Raw genomic sequence first — 12,422 nt, 5'->3', positions numbered from 1 at the left:
TCTACAGAAAACCCATTCTGTTACAGAGAATTTAGATTTCAAGGGAACCAGTTCATTAACGTTTGATGCGTATTAATGGATAACAAAATTATTTTTTTTATCCAAACTTGAATGGGGACTCATATTTAAACTTTCACGAAAACGATCTAGAAGATTTTTTAGATGACTTACCTTTGCAGCATTTTGGACATGTTACATTCCAGCAGGACGGAGCCCCACCCTATAGCACCTTAAGAGTGAGAAACCACTTAAACCAACGTTTCAACATATTGATTGGCAGAAGAAATGCTCTAATTAACTAACTGGCTGGTCAACAGTCCAGATCTTACTCCAGTATAACTCCGAAAGATGGGACCAGTTGGCAAAAAGAAAAAATACGGGTCCCCTAAATTTATCTTAAAAATCATTGACCAAATTTTGTTGCATATACAGGACACCCTGTATAGGTACATATTTATCTAATATATATTTTAATAATCTGAAAATAACGCGGAAAATTTCATGGCACGCCCCTGCCGCGGTAAATTGTTACAGTAGTTTCGATAACAGAACTTTATTGGCTTATTCTTTTCTTGGAATTCTATCTCAATAAATATTGTACACACATAAAAATAATTGTTTAATTCAATGTAGTAAAATTTAAACTAAACAAATAATATCTTCCCATATCCGCAATGCAAACATGTATTTGAACAAAGAATATTATTTCTTTAAAATATTTATTTCAATTAAATAATAAACGCTTCACATGAAAAATATTTATGTATTGAAATAATGTACATATTGTTGACTCAAATTTTTCATTGGTTTAGAGAAAACATTTGTAATTTTATTTTAAAAATACTATAAAATTAATATAACATTACATTTGTTCTAACAAAACAAAATATATGTTTGAAAGAAAATTATTGTTTTTTAAATATAAATAAATGGTTTTATTTGATATGAGACTATAACTTTTCTGAATTAAATAAAATAGTTCTTTGGAATAAAAATTTGGAACTTTTTTAGGAAAGATAGGGTAAGGTTAAAATAAAAGTATGAGTATGTTTGAATGCAATGTATTTTTTCTTAAATAAACTTATACACAAAACATTACAAATATAAGAAATAATTTTAAGAATTAATGTTCCTTAGCTGTTTATATCCGAGACAGTGTGAACTACGGTAGGTTTAACTGTTCCTAAAGTTTTAATGTCTACCGTTACAAAATTTTCAGAGATCTTCACAGAATAAGCACTATGATGTCGATATCTTGATATATTCAACAAATGCAGGACGTTTTTCTATTTTGGTCGTTTGCTGTAATTAATTGTTTGTAAAAAATATTTTTGTGAAAAGGATTTTTATACAGTTGTTTACATAAAGATATATTTTTATCTTTTCTGTTTTAACAGAAATTTATAGTTCTTTTAAACCCTATCTGCCATTCGACTTTTGAAACTTTTTCTTTAAAATCATAGTTAGGCAGAAAGAATGCATATTTCTTGATACAAAATACGTAAAACACTGCGAGTTTAATCATAAAACAGTTGAATTATAAATAAATAGTTTTGATAGTACATTTTGCGTCCTTGAAAAATAAATTTTACGTATATTTCAAAAATCAGAAAATATGTAGTACCTTTGAGTTTAAAAAAATAAATTTCTATCCATCCATAGTTTATAGAAAAATATTGTATAGATGTGTTATTACATTATGCACTAAAAACTGATAATGATGACTTCTTTCCAAAAAAAAAATAATCGTCACTACAATAAAGCGGATAAAATTGAAAAACGCTCTATGTATATCTAATGAAGCAATGAATTTTAAGCAATATTTTTTTTGGATTTTTGTAATAAATGTGTTTTTTAAAAACTTCTATAGATCGACCATACAAAATAATATAATAAGTTGAAATATTATCGTATCTTAGAAATGATTTTCATTCAATATCTATTTCTACGCCCAAGCCTCTTCATCGTAACTTACATTGATCAGAATGAAGATACTGTACTCGGAAATTTTGAAGAATAAACCTAAAATTTATTTGTCAAAGGACCCATTCGTATTTCCGTAGTTTGCAAAATCAATGCATTAGAATGCGACAGGACACCTTGACCTCGAAGGCAATTTGTATATAAAGAATTTCTTTTAAGGAGCCGGGTCTCATAGAGAGAGCGGAGATAATAGGTTAAACATCATGAAGGTTTTTGCGACTGTTGCGGTAGTGGTTGTGGTGTTAGTGGTGTGTTGCACGGGTCAGGTAAAGTACATTTTTTATGTACTAGTTTACAATTAACAACATAAAATGAAATGTATCAGTGTGACGAATTTAAAACTATTACTTATTTTATTTAATAAAATTGCAAAACTCATTGCGATACTCCTTTTTCAAAACACTTGCATTTCCTTTTTTAATCATGGTTACATGTTTGTTTTGTTTAAATTCTTTATTTTACTTTCCCTTATATACAGGGTGTAACACAACACAATGTAAAAAATAGAGAAGTACTTTTTGTGAATATTTAAGAATATATTCTTGTACAGGTTGTTTTCAAATTGCCTCCGTATATTTTTAGGGATGGTATGATGTTCTTCGAGATATGTTAATCATATTTTAAATTTAGACTTTGGCGATTTGTGCCTTAATTTAAACTACAGTATTGAGATCTTACGTGTTACCTACGGAATAATTTTAGAGAGGTGACTGTCACTATTTCGTAACAATATTTTTAAATTTTACACCGTTATTTAAAATTCCGGTAAAGTACCAAGTTCTAGATTATTAGAGAAAAACGTACTCTTGTTTAAATTCGATAAATCGGACGTTTTCAAGAAATTCAGATTTACACAAGACAATGTCATTTGTAAAATTTCATATCTCGTATTGCTTATATTGGCCTACATTTCGACTAAAAAGCATTAAAAAAAATTGTCTTGAAAATTTCAAAATTTTTGAAACCACTAGTAATACAAATGAAGTTTTTTTACAGAAATTCTGAATTTTAATTTCTCGAAAACACATCATTTTATCAAAGTTAAACAATAATTACATTATTTTCTCTAGGGGACTTAAGATTAATACTTTCCGCATTAAAAAAAATAAATAAAAACAAAAAAATTAAACTATTGCTTGCTGTAAGACGTGATATTTGACGTGTACAGATATTTGAGTCTAGGTTTAAAATACGAATAAGATATCTCCAAGAACTTTTAGGATAAAAGATAAAACCACTATATACTATACCCTCCCCCTCAAAGCAGTATATTCCCCTGTTATCCATTTTTGAAAATAGTCGAGGAAATAAAGCACTGAACCTTTGAAATCTGTGCAGTAAGATGGATCGTGATGAGGTTTTTTGCATTCGATTCGTTAGAGCGTCCAGAAAGTTTGTGACCCTATGTGATCAATGATAAATGAAAATTGCATCGGTGCATAAGAAAAATGCATTTTTAAAATTGCATCTCGAAGAGTTAAAATATGAAAAATTTACATCTCGGAAAATATTGACGGAAATTAGTTCAATTTTGCTACTCGGAGGTTTTTGGGGTCGCTGAACACGAATATCACGACGGCAACGGTCTCCGAGGTACCTAGTGCCCAGGGTGGCCGGTTTCCACGTCGTCGCCTGGAGTTTTGTGGAAATTCGTTATAAACTTAGCCGAAACTCGTTACATCGAGGTTTTTGGGATCGCTCGACACGAATATCACGACGGCAACGGTCTCACATCCATCTTACTGCAGAGATTTCAGAGGTAAGGCCGTTTTTAGTGCTTTATTTCCTCGACTAAAAAGGTTATATAAAAAACGTATGTACCCTTATTTTATTATGGAAACGTTTGCTCTTGAAGGGTGGAAGTTCTCAAAAATATCAAGTTCTCAAAGGCACAGATATGTGTAAAAAAATAATGTAAACATATCCTCTTTACAAAGTATAATTGCAATTAGAAAAAGTCAGGAGATCATTTATATTCAAAATAAAATTTGCATTTAAAAAATAATAAAAAAAATTGTATTGGTGTATATAATTTTGAGGAAAGTTACCAACATGACTACACACATATCTACGCCACTGGTTTGAGCTGAGACTTAATTCTTTTCATATTGAATACCATCCTATTCATGTACTGTGCACATAAAAATTTCGTTTCAATATCGTCATTTGTTCAGACGATCTACTTGTCAAAAACGAAAACTTTGAAGGCAAATGTTTGTATTTTGTATAATTACTTACTTTTTACTGTATCTAAATTTGCATCATCAAAATATCACATTTTTTACATCAGTAGTTACTTCAAAAATTGGTATATTTCTAATGATTTCTGATTAATTATTTCTCACAATTGCGGAATCGTATTTCAATTTCTAATTAAAGCAGAAATCGATCTGCTAAACTTGGTACATTTGGAATTGCAAGCGATAATTGAGTTCAAGCATTTAAAAAGATATAATACACTGTATCCTAAAAGTATACGTAAGAAATATTTTGTTAATGAAGTACTTAGATATTACCTAAAACTTCTTTAAATGTGTGGCTAGTTCGCTTCTTAACTTAGATTTTACGAAACTATTAGGTATTATTAAACTCATATTATTTCTAAAATCATTAAAATAAAAACTAGAGGAAAATTTTAAACTAAATAGAATACATTTTGGGCCTTACGGAACTATAGATATTATTTGCAGCAGAGGGTAACAGGATTGTTAGAGACATTTTGAAAACGTTTGCAAGATACGAAGCCTTAAATAGATTTTAGATTTAGTTGATTACGCATATTTCATAATTTTGGAAAGCTTAATATAATTTTAACAATATATAATGTTTCTAAATACATAGTTTGCGACATGATGGAAGTGAAATATAGTACATTATGTATAAAAGAACTAATGTACTTCTAAAATTTTAAAACGCAGTTGGTACATCAAGAAATCAAGAAATACATATGCTAGGTTTTGTACTTAGTAGTCAAAATTATTTTATAAATGGGTCTCAGATTCGGTAGAAACGTCAAATCTAGATATCATGTTATTTTATCATTAGATTTATAAACTCACAACGAGAAAAGTTAAAGTAAGACTGACTACCCACAAATTTTTATGTTTGACCACAAGTTTTGATGTTTGCCCACAAATTTTGATGTTTGCACAAAATTAGGATAGGAGTATTGTGGTTGACTCCATGTTTAACAACGAGGTACAAAACAATATACCTGACGATAATACGTTCTACAACCCGCTTCAGATGGTCACTTGCCAAACATTTGTCAAACGTAAACATATATTATATCGTGTGGATAGTGCATATCGTCTATACGTCGTATATCGTCTGCATGATAAAATTTGACTCTATGGATTTCTGCCAAATATTTGAGACACTTATGTATGACAAATGTTTGAGAGACACTTGTGTTCTGAGGTTAGACACTAATACAATACTTTTAATTCATGACGAACGAAACCATTTTCTAAAGGTTCAGTGAAATATTTCAAACAGTAGAAATAACTGTTTCCCAGAGAGATTATATTTTCCTAATTTTATTTCACTTTAAATTTATTTTTTTTTAAATAAGAGCTTTAATTTTATATGTTGCATTTAAACATAAACACAAAAATATATAATTTAATTCAATAAGACTGTCTATGTTACAGTAATTTTTTACTATTTGTCTGTGGTTTTTTGATAAAGTCTAGTAAAAATTAGCATATCAGCAACATTATAAGGATAGATATATAAAATGCAAACTATTGTGAAATGTGAAGTGTTCTAACAAAGGGTAATTTTAATATTAGTGCAAAAGAAAATAAAAACTGAAATATATTGTTCCACGTTTCTTTTAGAAATTCACGCTGTTTGTGCAAATTTTTTTAATATGTATGTTTTTCTCAACTAAAGTACCTATAACGTCGCTAGAGTGAAAGCAAAGCAGTTTCTCCTTTTGGTGTTATTTGTAATCCTCAGTCTTGTTAATTAAACTCTATTTAGGGACTTGCTTTTTCTTCCTGTCATACCAAAAATAAGATATGTTTTCTATATATCTAAGATTTACGGCATTCCGATGAAAAGCGTAGTTGTTACATCCTTATAACAATTGTGAAACTAAAACTCCCAATTTGTACGCAGATAGACAATTTATGGTATAACATTTCTTTCTATAACAAAAACGGAAAAGTGAAAAACGTTGTTTTCTTTTTAAGAACAATCAGTTAACCATATCATGAGTTGTGAATATCTACTACCCTTATATGCCTCTCACGTTTAATAAAAAAAAATGTGATTCATTGTTTATTCATTATTTTCTTTGTAATTTCAAAAAACATTTAAAAAGTTTATTTTGTTTCCCTAAGCACCGTTTTGAAAATAAGACAAAATTTCGTGTAATTTTTTCTTCACGAAAGCAAGAGAAATAAAAGAGGTAAAATATTACGTGCATTATTGCGTCCATTATGCAACAGGCTGGTCAGGAAATGGTGAGTAATCCAATAAATTTTCGTGGGTCTTGGAAAATGTCACAAGTTTTTTGTAAATTTTATATTCGGATTCAGTCGGTAGAAGTATTAGCTTTTGAAGTTGAGTTTTGAGGTTTTAAATAACACAAAAATGTATAAGTATATATTAAATAAACACAAAAATTATAACGAAAAATCAATTTTCAACTTTCAATAGCTGACAACTCGACAGAGTGAGCAGGAAGAAAAAAAATGTATATAAGGGTGATTCAAAATTTACTACAAAGAATTTAGAGGCGTATTTTTGAAGAGTTGATTGCATACCATATTTTCTAATTTTATTAACTATTTACAGTGAAATTTCGAGAAAATCATTGGTGACTAGTGACAATACTACCGTTTAGTCAGCAGTGATCCTTATAGGTGACGCCTTCTTCAAGCAGCGTCAAAACCAATGACATATTTAAATTTAAAATCAAAAAATAAAAAATAAAAAACTTTAACATCCTGTATATCGAAAATTAAGCATTTGTGGACCTACGTTTATAGGAAAAAAGTCTTACTTTGACCTAAAAAATACGCCCCTAAATTTTTTGTACACAATTTTGAATTACCCTGTATATGTATATTTGTGGCGTTATTTTTGCAAAACCTACTAAAATCCGGGAAACTATCTACCATTCTCAAGTCACCTCATAAATGTGTGTCTTGATAAGAGAATCAAGGATTACATCAAATTTAGAGAAGAAATATTACTTGTTTAAAATAACTAGAATCGAGTTGTTCCAGTTTAATCTATTGTTAAATTATATTTACCCATACATAAATAATTTTATTTATTACTTCATTTCATAAGAAATTACACAGAATTACCTACAACGGTGAAAGTAAATTATACCGGTGGTAAATGAAGGTCAATTAAGACAACAAAACATGGTACATTTAATTTAAATTGATATACAGGGTGAGTCAGAAAGAATGGGTCAACAGTAAGCTGGAGATACTAGACACCAAAATATTATGTTTGAGCTCATCATGCATTATACGAATTTCGCTGGTTTAAGAAATACAGGGTGTTCAAAGTTTAAATTTTATTCTGATATTTCTCAATAATTCAGAAAGTTTTGATAGCATGATTCTGAAAATTGGTAGTGTTGTTTTTTTTTTTTGGGATTTCGGATTTTGAGGTTTTTTTTGCGTTTGTTTTTGGGGGGGGTTGTTTTCCCGTTTTTTTTTGGTTAATTCGGACCTTTTTTTTTTATCTGTTGAGCTATGCTTAAAAAAAGCTAAAAATCTATACGTACGTTAAATTCTATATAAAAAATACACTCTTGTTTAGGCCGCGTAACTTTATCGGTTTCAGAGTTATTTGCATTGAAAAGTTTCAATGTATGTTGTGGTGATTTTCTATTCTCAAAAGATGAAAATAACAATAACAATTATTGATAATAACCTACTTCAATACATTTTATTATACACTCTACAATGTCTCTGAATATTAAATTATTAATACAAAATGTCCCTATTCTTTTTAAATGCATTCTCGGTTACTTGTATTTTCTGCCGCAACTCTTCAACAGAATTAATTTTTTCACGATACACCACATCCTTCAAGTTTGACCACACTGAGAAGTCCGGAGGGTTTAAGTCTGGACTTCTTGGTGGCCAACTAAATTCATTCCTACGGCCAATCCACCGATGAGGAAAATGTTCATTTAAGTACTGGTGTACTGGTAAGGCAAAATGTGGTAGTACATCATCTAGAAGCTCGTTTAAATTATGTTGAAGAAAATTTAAATAATGAGGTCCAGTCAGATTGGGTGGCAATTCAAAAGGCCCTATGAAAAAAAAAACATAAATTAAACCACACCAAATATTCACCTTAAACTCATGCTGAAAATGTCTTTCTTTTACAGCATGCGGAATCTCACAAATGATTGTTCTTCCAATTGAAAACTCCTCGTCTAGTAAATGTCGCCTCATCAGTAAATAAAATCTTATTGAGGAAATCGGGGTTTTCCGTTTGCATATTTTGTATAAACTGAGCAAATTGTAGGCGAGCTGGTAAATCTTGAGGCAATAACTGCTGAACTGGAGTATGATGACATGGATGGAGCATTTCTTTTTTCAAAATTCTACAAATGGACGATTGACTTACCCCCGTTGCCGCACTTAACCGACGAGTACGAGTAGTAAAATTTTCTCTTCTTCGTTGACTGTGATAGATTTTGGAGTACCATGGTTACTTTTTGGTCGAAAAGATCCAGATCCGCCTAAGCGATTGTAAAGAATTCTGAATAGTTTATAATTAGGTACCTAATCTATTTGAATACAATTGCACATATCTTCGGGCCNATTTTTCAATGCAATTCACGGGAAATCGTAGTTTACGTCGTAAACTTTATTTTGCGAAAAATTCAAGTTTTAATATTCATAAACAATTGCGCTACGATTAAAAAAAAATCTTATCTTGGCTCCTGTTGGTCGTAGAGGACACTTTTTTTATTTTAAAACTGTATTTTTTTGTCAGCTATCCATTGCACCTATTTTCGGTGAGATAGCATAAATAGCAACAATGTTTTTCAAATTGTTTATAAGCGAAAAACGCACGGTTTTTAATGCACAATTTGAGAATGTTACTGTCAAAAAAACGGTAATATTTTTTAATAGGTCGCTTAATTGAGTCTTTAAGATTACAATGACGCTTTCAGAATAATGTTTGATTGAAAATTAACGCCTGTACAGAGGCTTAAAGTTCATAACTTTTGGAGCCTCCGNAAAAGATCCAGATCCGCCTAAGCGATTGTAAAGATTTATGAATAGTTTATAATTAGGTAATCTATTTGGATACAATTGCACATATCTTCGGGCCGCCACATGTTCATTAAAATTAGCCGGAGCAAAAACACAAATCATATCATGCATCTCACTGGTGGAAAAATTATTATGTCACGGCATTTTTTGATCACTAGCTAATAATTTTGCACGAATAATAAATCACACGCACGCAAAATACGTTTATATTTATTGACATGAAAATTTGAAATTTTACACAAGCCTACTTAGAAAAGAAATAGCAATCAGCGCCTGAAAAAAATATTACCACAAAATACATTGAAACTTTTAAATGCAAATAACTCAGAAACCGATAAAGTTACGCGGCCTAAACAAGAGTATATTTTTTATGTAGAATTTAACGTACGTTTAGATTTTTAGAGCATAGCTCAACAGATAAAAAAAATATGTTCTGATTTACCTAAATAATATGGTGAAACTAGCGCCCTCTAAGAGCAACGTCAAAATAATCTTCAAATTTGTAATTCTCATACCAAAAAACCCACCACTACCAAGTTTCAGAATCATGCTATCAAAACTTTCTCAGTTATTGAGAAATTTCAGAATAAAATTGAAACCTTGAACACCCTGTAGTTCTTAAACCAGCGACATTCATATAAGGCATGATGAGCTCAAACATAATATTTTGGTGTTTAGTATCTCCAGTTTAGTGTTGACCCATTCTTTCTGACTCACCCTGTATATTTTTTCTAGTGAACAACATTTCATTGAAAAAAAAGTAATGTACCCTTAGTAGAGTAAAAAAACAAATTAAATTACTTCAAAATAGAAATTGAATTATTTAATTTACATACTTTTGAGCCTTGGGAGACAGAAATTAAACTATTATAAGTGAATTTTGTATTGGAAGCATACAATAAAAAAATTATGAGGTGGTCAGTTGGGTGGAGGTTCCAAAAGAATGACACCCAATATGTCATTTTTTACATACTTTTGTAACCACGAGTGGGTATATTACACATAAATAAATAAAGATGCATAAACTTTTAACTCAAACCATCAAACTTTGAGGGCATGTAGAACTCTAAAAAATAATGGAGGAAACTACATATATTGTTTTATCCAATACTTGTATATAATGATACTATAATTTATTTAGTTTTAAACGAATAATGTGGCCTATAAGTCACTAGTGAGGTATAAGTCATACGTCACTATTAGTTATAGCTTATAACCCACTAGTGACTTATAGAAATCATAAAAAGACAAATGTTTGGTTTATTTTTCTAGTTTTTATTAGAAAACCAATCTGAAACAGTAATAAGTCAACAAATAACCTAAAATGCTATAAACTTACAATGTACCTACTTATTAATATTAACATTAACATTTAAGGTAAAGCCGTAATTTGATGCTAAAGGATTATTGTAATCATTTTATGATTGTGGTAAAATAGAACAGGTTGCCCCTTTGCTTGCGCTTGCTTCAGGAGGCTGCACCCCTTGTATCTTTTTAGCGATATCAATTTTGCTTCATTTAACACAGCGAAGCTTCTTGGTTTGTTCGTTTTAGTATTTGAAATCATAATGTAGATATATCCTCCATATTGTCTATGCTTAGATGGGTCAATTCCTCGTAACGGCAAGCGCCAAAAACTCCTAATAGCAACACCACCTAAAAACAACAAATTTAATAAATATAACTNGAAGCTTCTTGGTTTGTTCGTTTTAGTATTTGAAATCATAATGTAGATATATCCTCCATATTGTCTATGCTTAGATGGGTCAATTCCTCGTAACGGCAAGCGCCAAAAACTCCTAATAGCAACACCACCTAAAAACAACAAATTTAATAAATATAACTAAGTTAAACTATTCAGTAGCAGTAGAACCTACCTTATTCATAAGTTGATCTTCGTCTAGGGCTTCACGCAAAAATTGTTCGATTTGTTCTCTTTCTAAGACCTTGGATTTTTTGGTTGAATATGTTTGTGCTTAGACTTTAGAAATGCCACTAGTTTTCCGAGTTTAGAAATTTCAATGTTCTTGAAAACTCTCAAAGTTGACTTGAACATGGAATATTTAATCCACAATGTGGATGGAGATAATTTCTCACTTAAATTGAAAAAAATAAGCCAGCAAGACATCTTTATTTACGCCTTTCACCCCTACTTTGATTTTCCAATCTTGAAATTCCTTCAGTTCTTTGTTGTATATAGATTTTGATTTATCCGGAATGATGCCTGCAGCAGCCGCATTAGCTTTTTCTAAAATTTCAGATGCAATTTTCACATTTTCCATTTTTTCAGTCTTGGTTTTAGGATTTTAACGTGATTGTAACTCAAAAAATATTGTTTGTTTACTGACAACCCTTGATCACAGACACAATGGGGAAGTTTCACATTTTTTTTCTTTTTAAATTCCTTTCATCGTAAAAAGTCAATTGCCACATAAATTTTAAATTTTTGATTAATAGTTTTCCTATAAAAAATATATAAATTCAAAATAATTCTCTATGCACTAAAACGCAGTCTTAAACAAAGACGGCTGACTCTTACGTCACGATCCGGTATCGGTACAAATTAAACGAGTCGTGTAGAGTCGTGTTCTGTAGTCTGTCTCACTCTTACTCATTTGTGTTTATGCAAACTACGTGTGCTGAATAGATTTTATATTATTTACTTTTACTTAACACAATACTGTTAATTATTTTAAAAACTGTACATTCTATGGCTACAGAAGCTGGATTTGTCCAAGAGCAATCTGATAATTTGTCAAAAATAGATGTTCTATAAAATATATTTGCTGATTTCTTCCACATTTTCTCATACTTTGGTACATTAATAGTTTGTTGGGGGCAGTTAGTGTTGTGGAACTACACATGGGTACTATAATATTTATGTTCAGACACTGTTATGTTTTTCACGTTCTCGTGTTGTAATTCTGATCCTGAAGCCGCCACGCATTAAAGCTGCCTGGGTAGATATTGTGAAAATGTTCGTAGACTCTATGAAAATTAACGAAACTTGTCTTTAAATTTATACACTAAAACTAACTACTCAAAACTACTCAGAATTCAATGCGAACACAAACTAATTCAACACAAGATTAAATGACAGCAATGCAATGACAGCGCCAGCCTCCCGCGTCTTGACAGTCTTAACACTCATATACCGGATCCTGACGTCACAAA

At 30.5% G+C, this 12,422-nt stretch overlaps 1 protein-coding gene across 1 annotated transcript in view; it reads left to right on the top strand.

Annotated features, from left to right (window-relative positions):
- Positions 1 to 2,165: 2,165 nt before the first annotated feature.
- Positions 2,166 to 12,422, top strand: part of LOC108906316 (general odorant-binding protein 56d-like) — a 19,000-nt gene continuing 8,743 nt past the window's right edge. Inside the window, exon 1 of the mRNA XM_018709541.1 lies at positions 2,166 to 2,249. Coding sequence (XP_018565057.1) covers positions 2,187 to 2,249 — 63 coding nt within the window. The 5' untranslated portion in view covers positions 2,166 to 2,186. The remainder of the gene's footprint in view (positions 2,250 to 12,422) is intronic.

The sequence above is a fragment of the Anoplophora glabripennis genome, unplaced genomic scaffold (assembly GCF_000390285.2).
Source record: "Anoplophora glabripennis isolate ALB-LARVAE unplaced genomic scaffold, Agla_2.0 scaffold284, whole genome shotgun sequence".
In the NCBI taxonomy this organism is placed as follows: Eukaryota; Metazoa; Arthropoda; class Insecta; order Coleoptera; family Cerambycidae; genus Anoplophora; species Anoplophora glabripennis.
The sequence above is the reverse complement of the archived record's forward strand: the minus strand, read 5'-3'. Positions and strand labels throughout refer to the sequence as shown.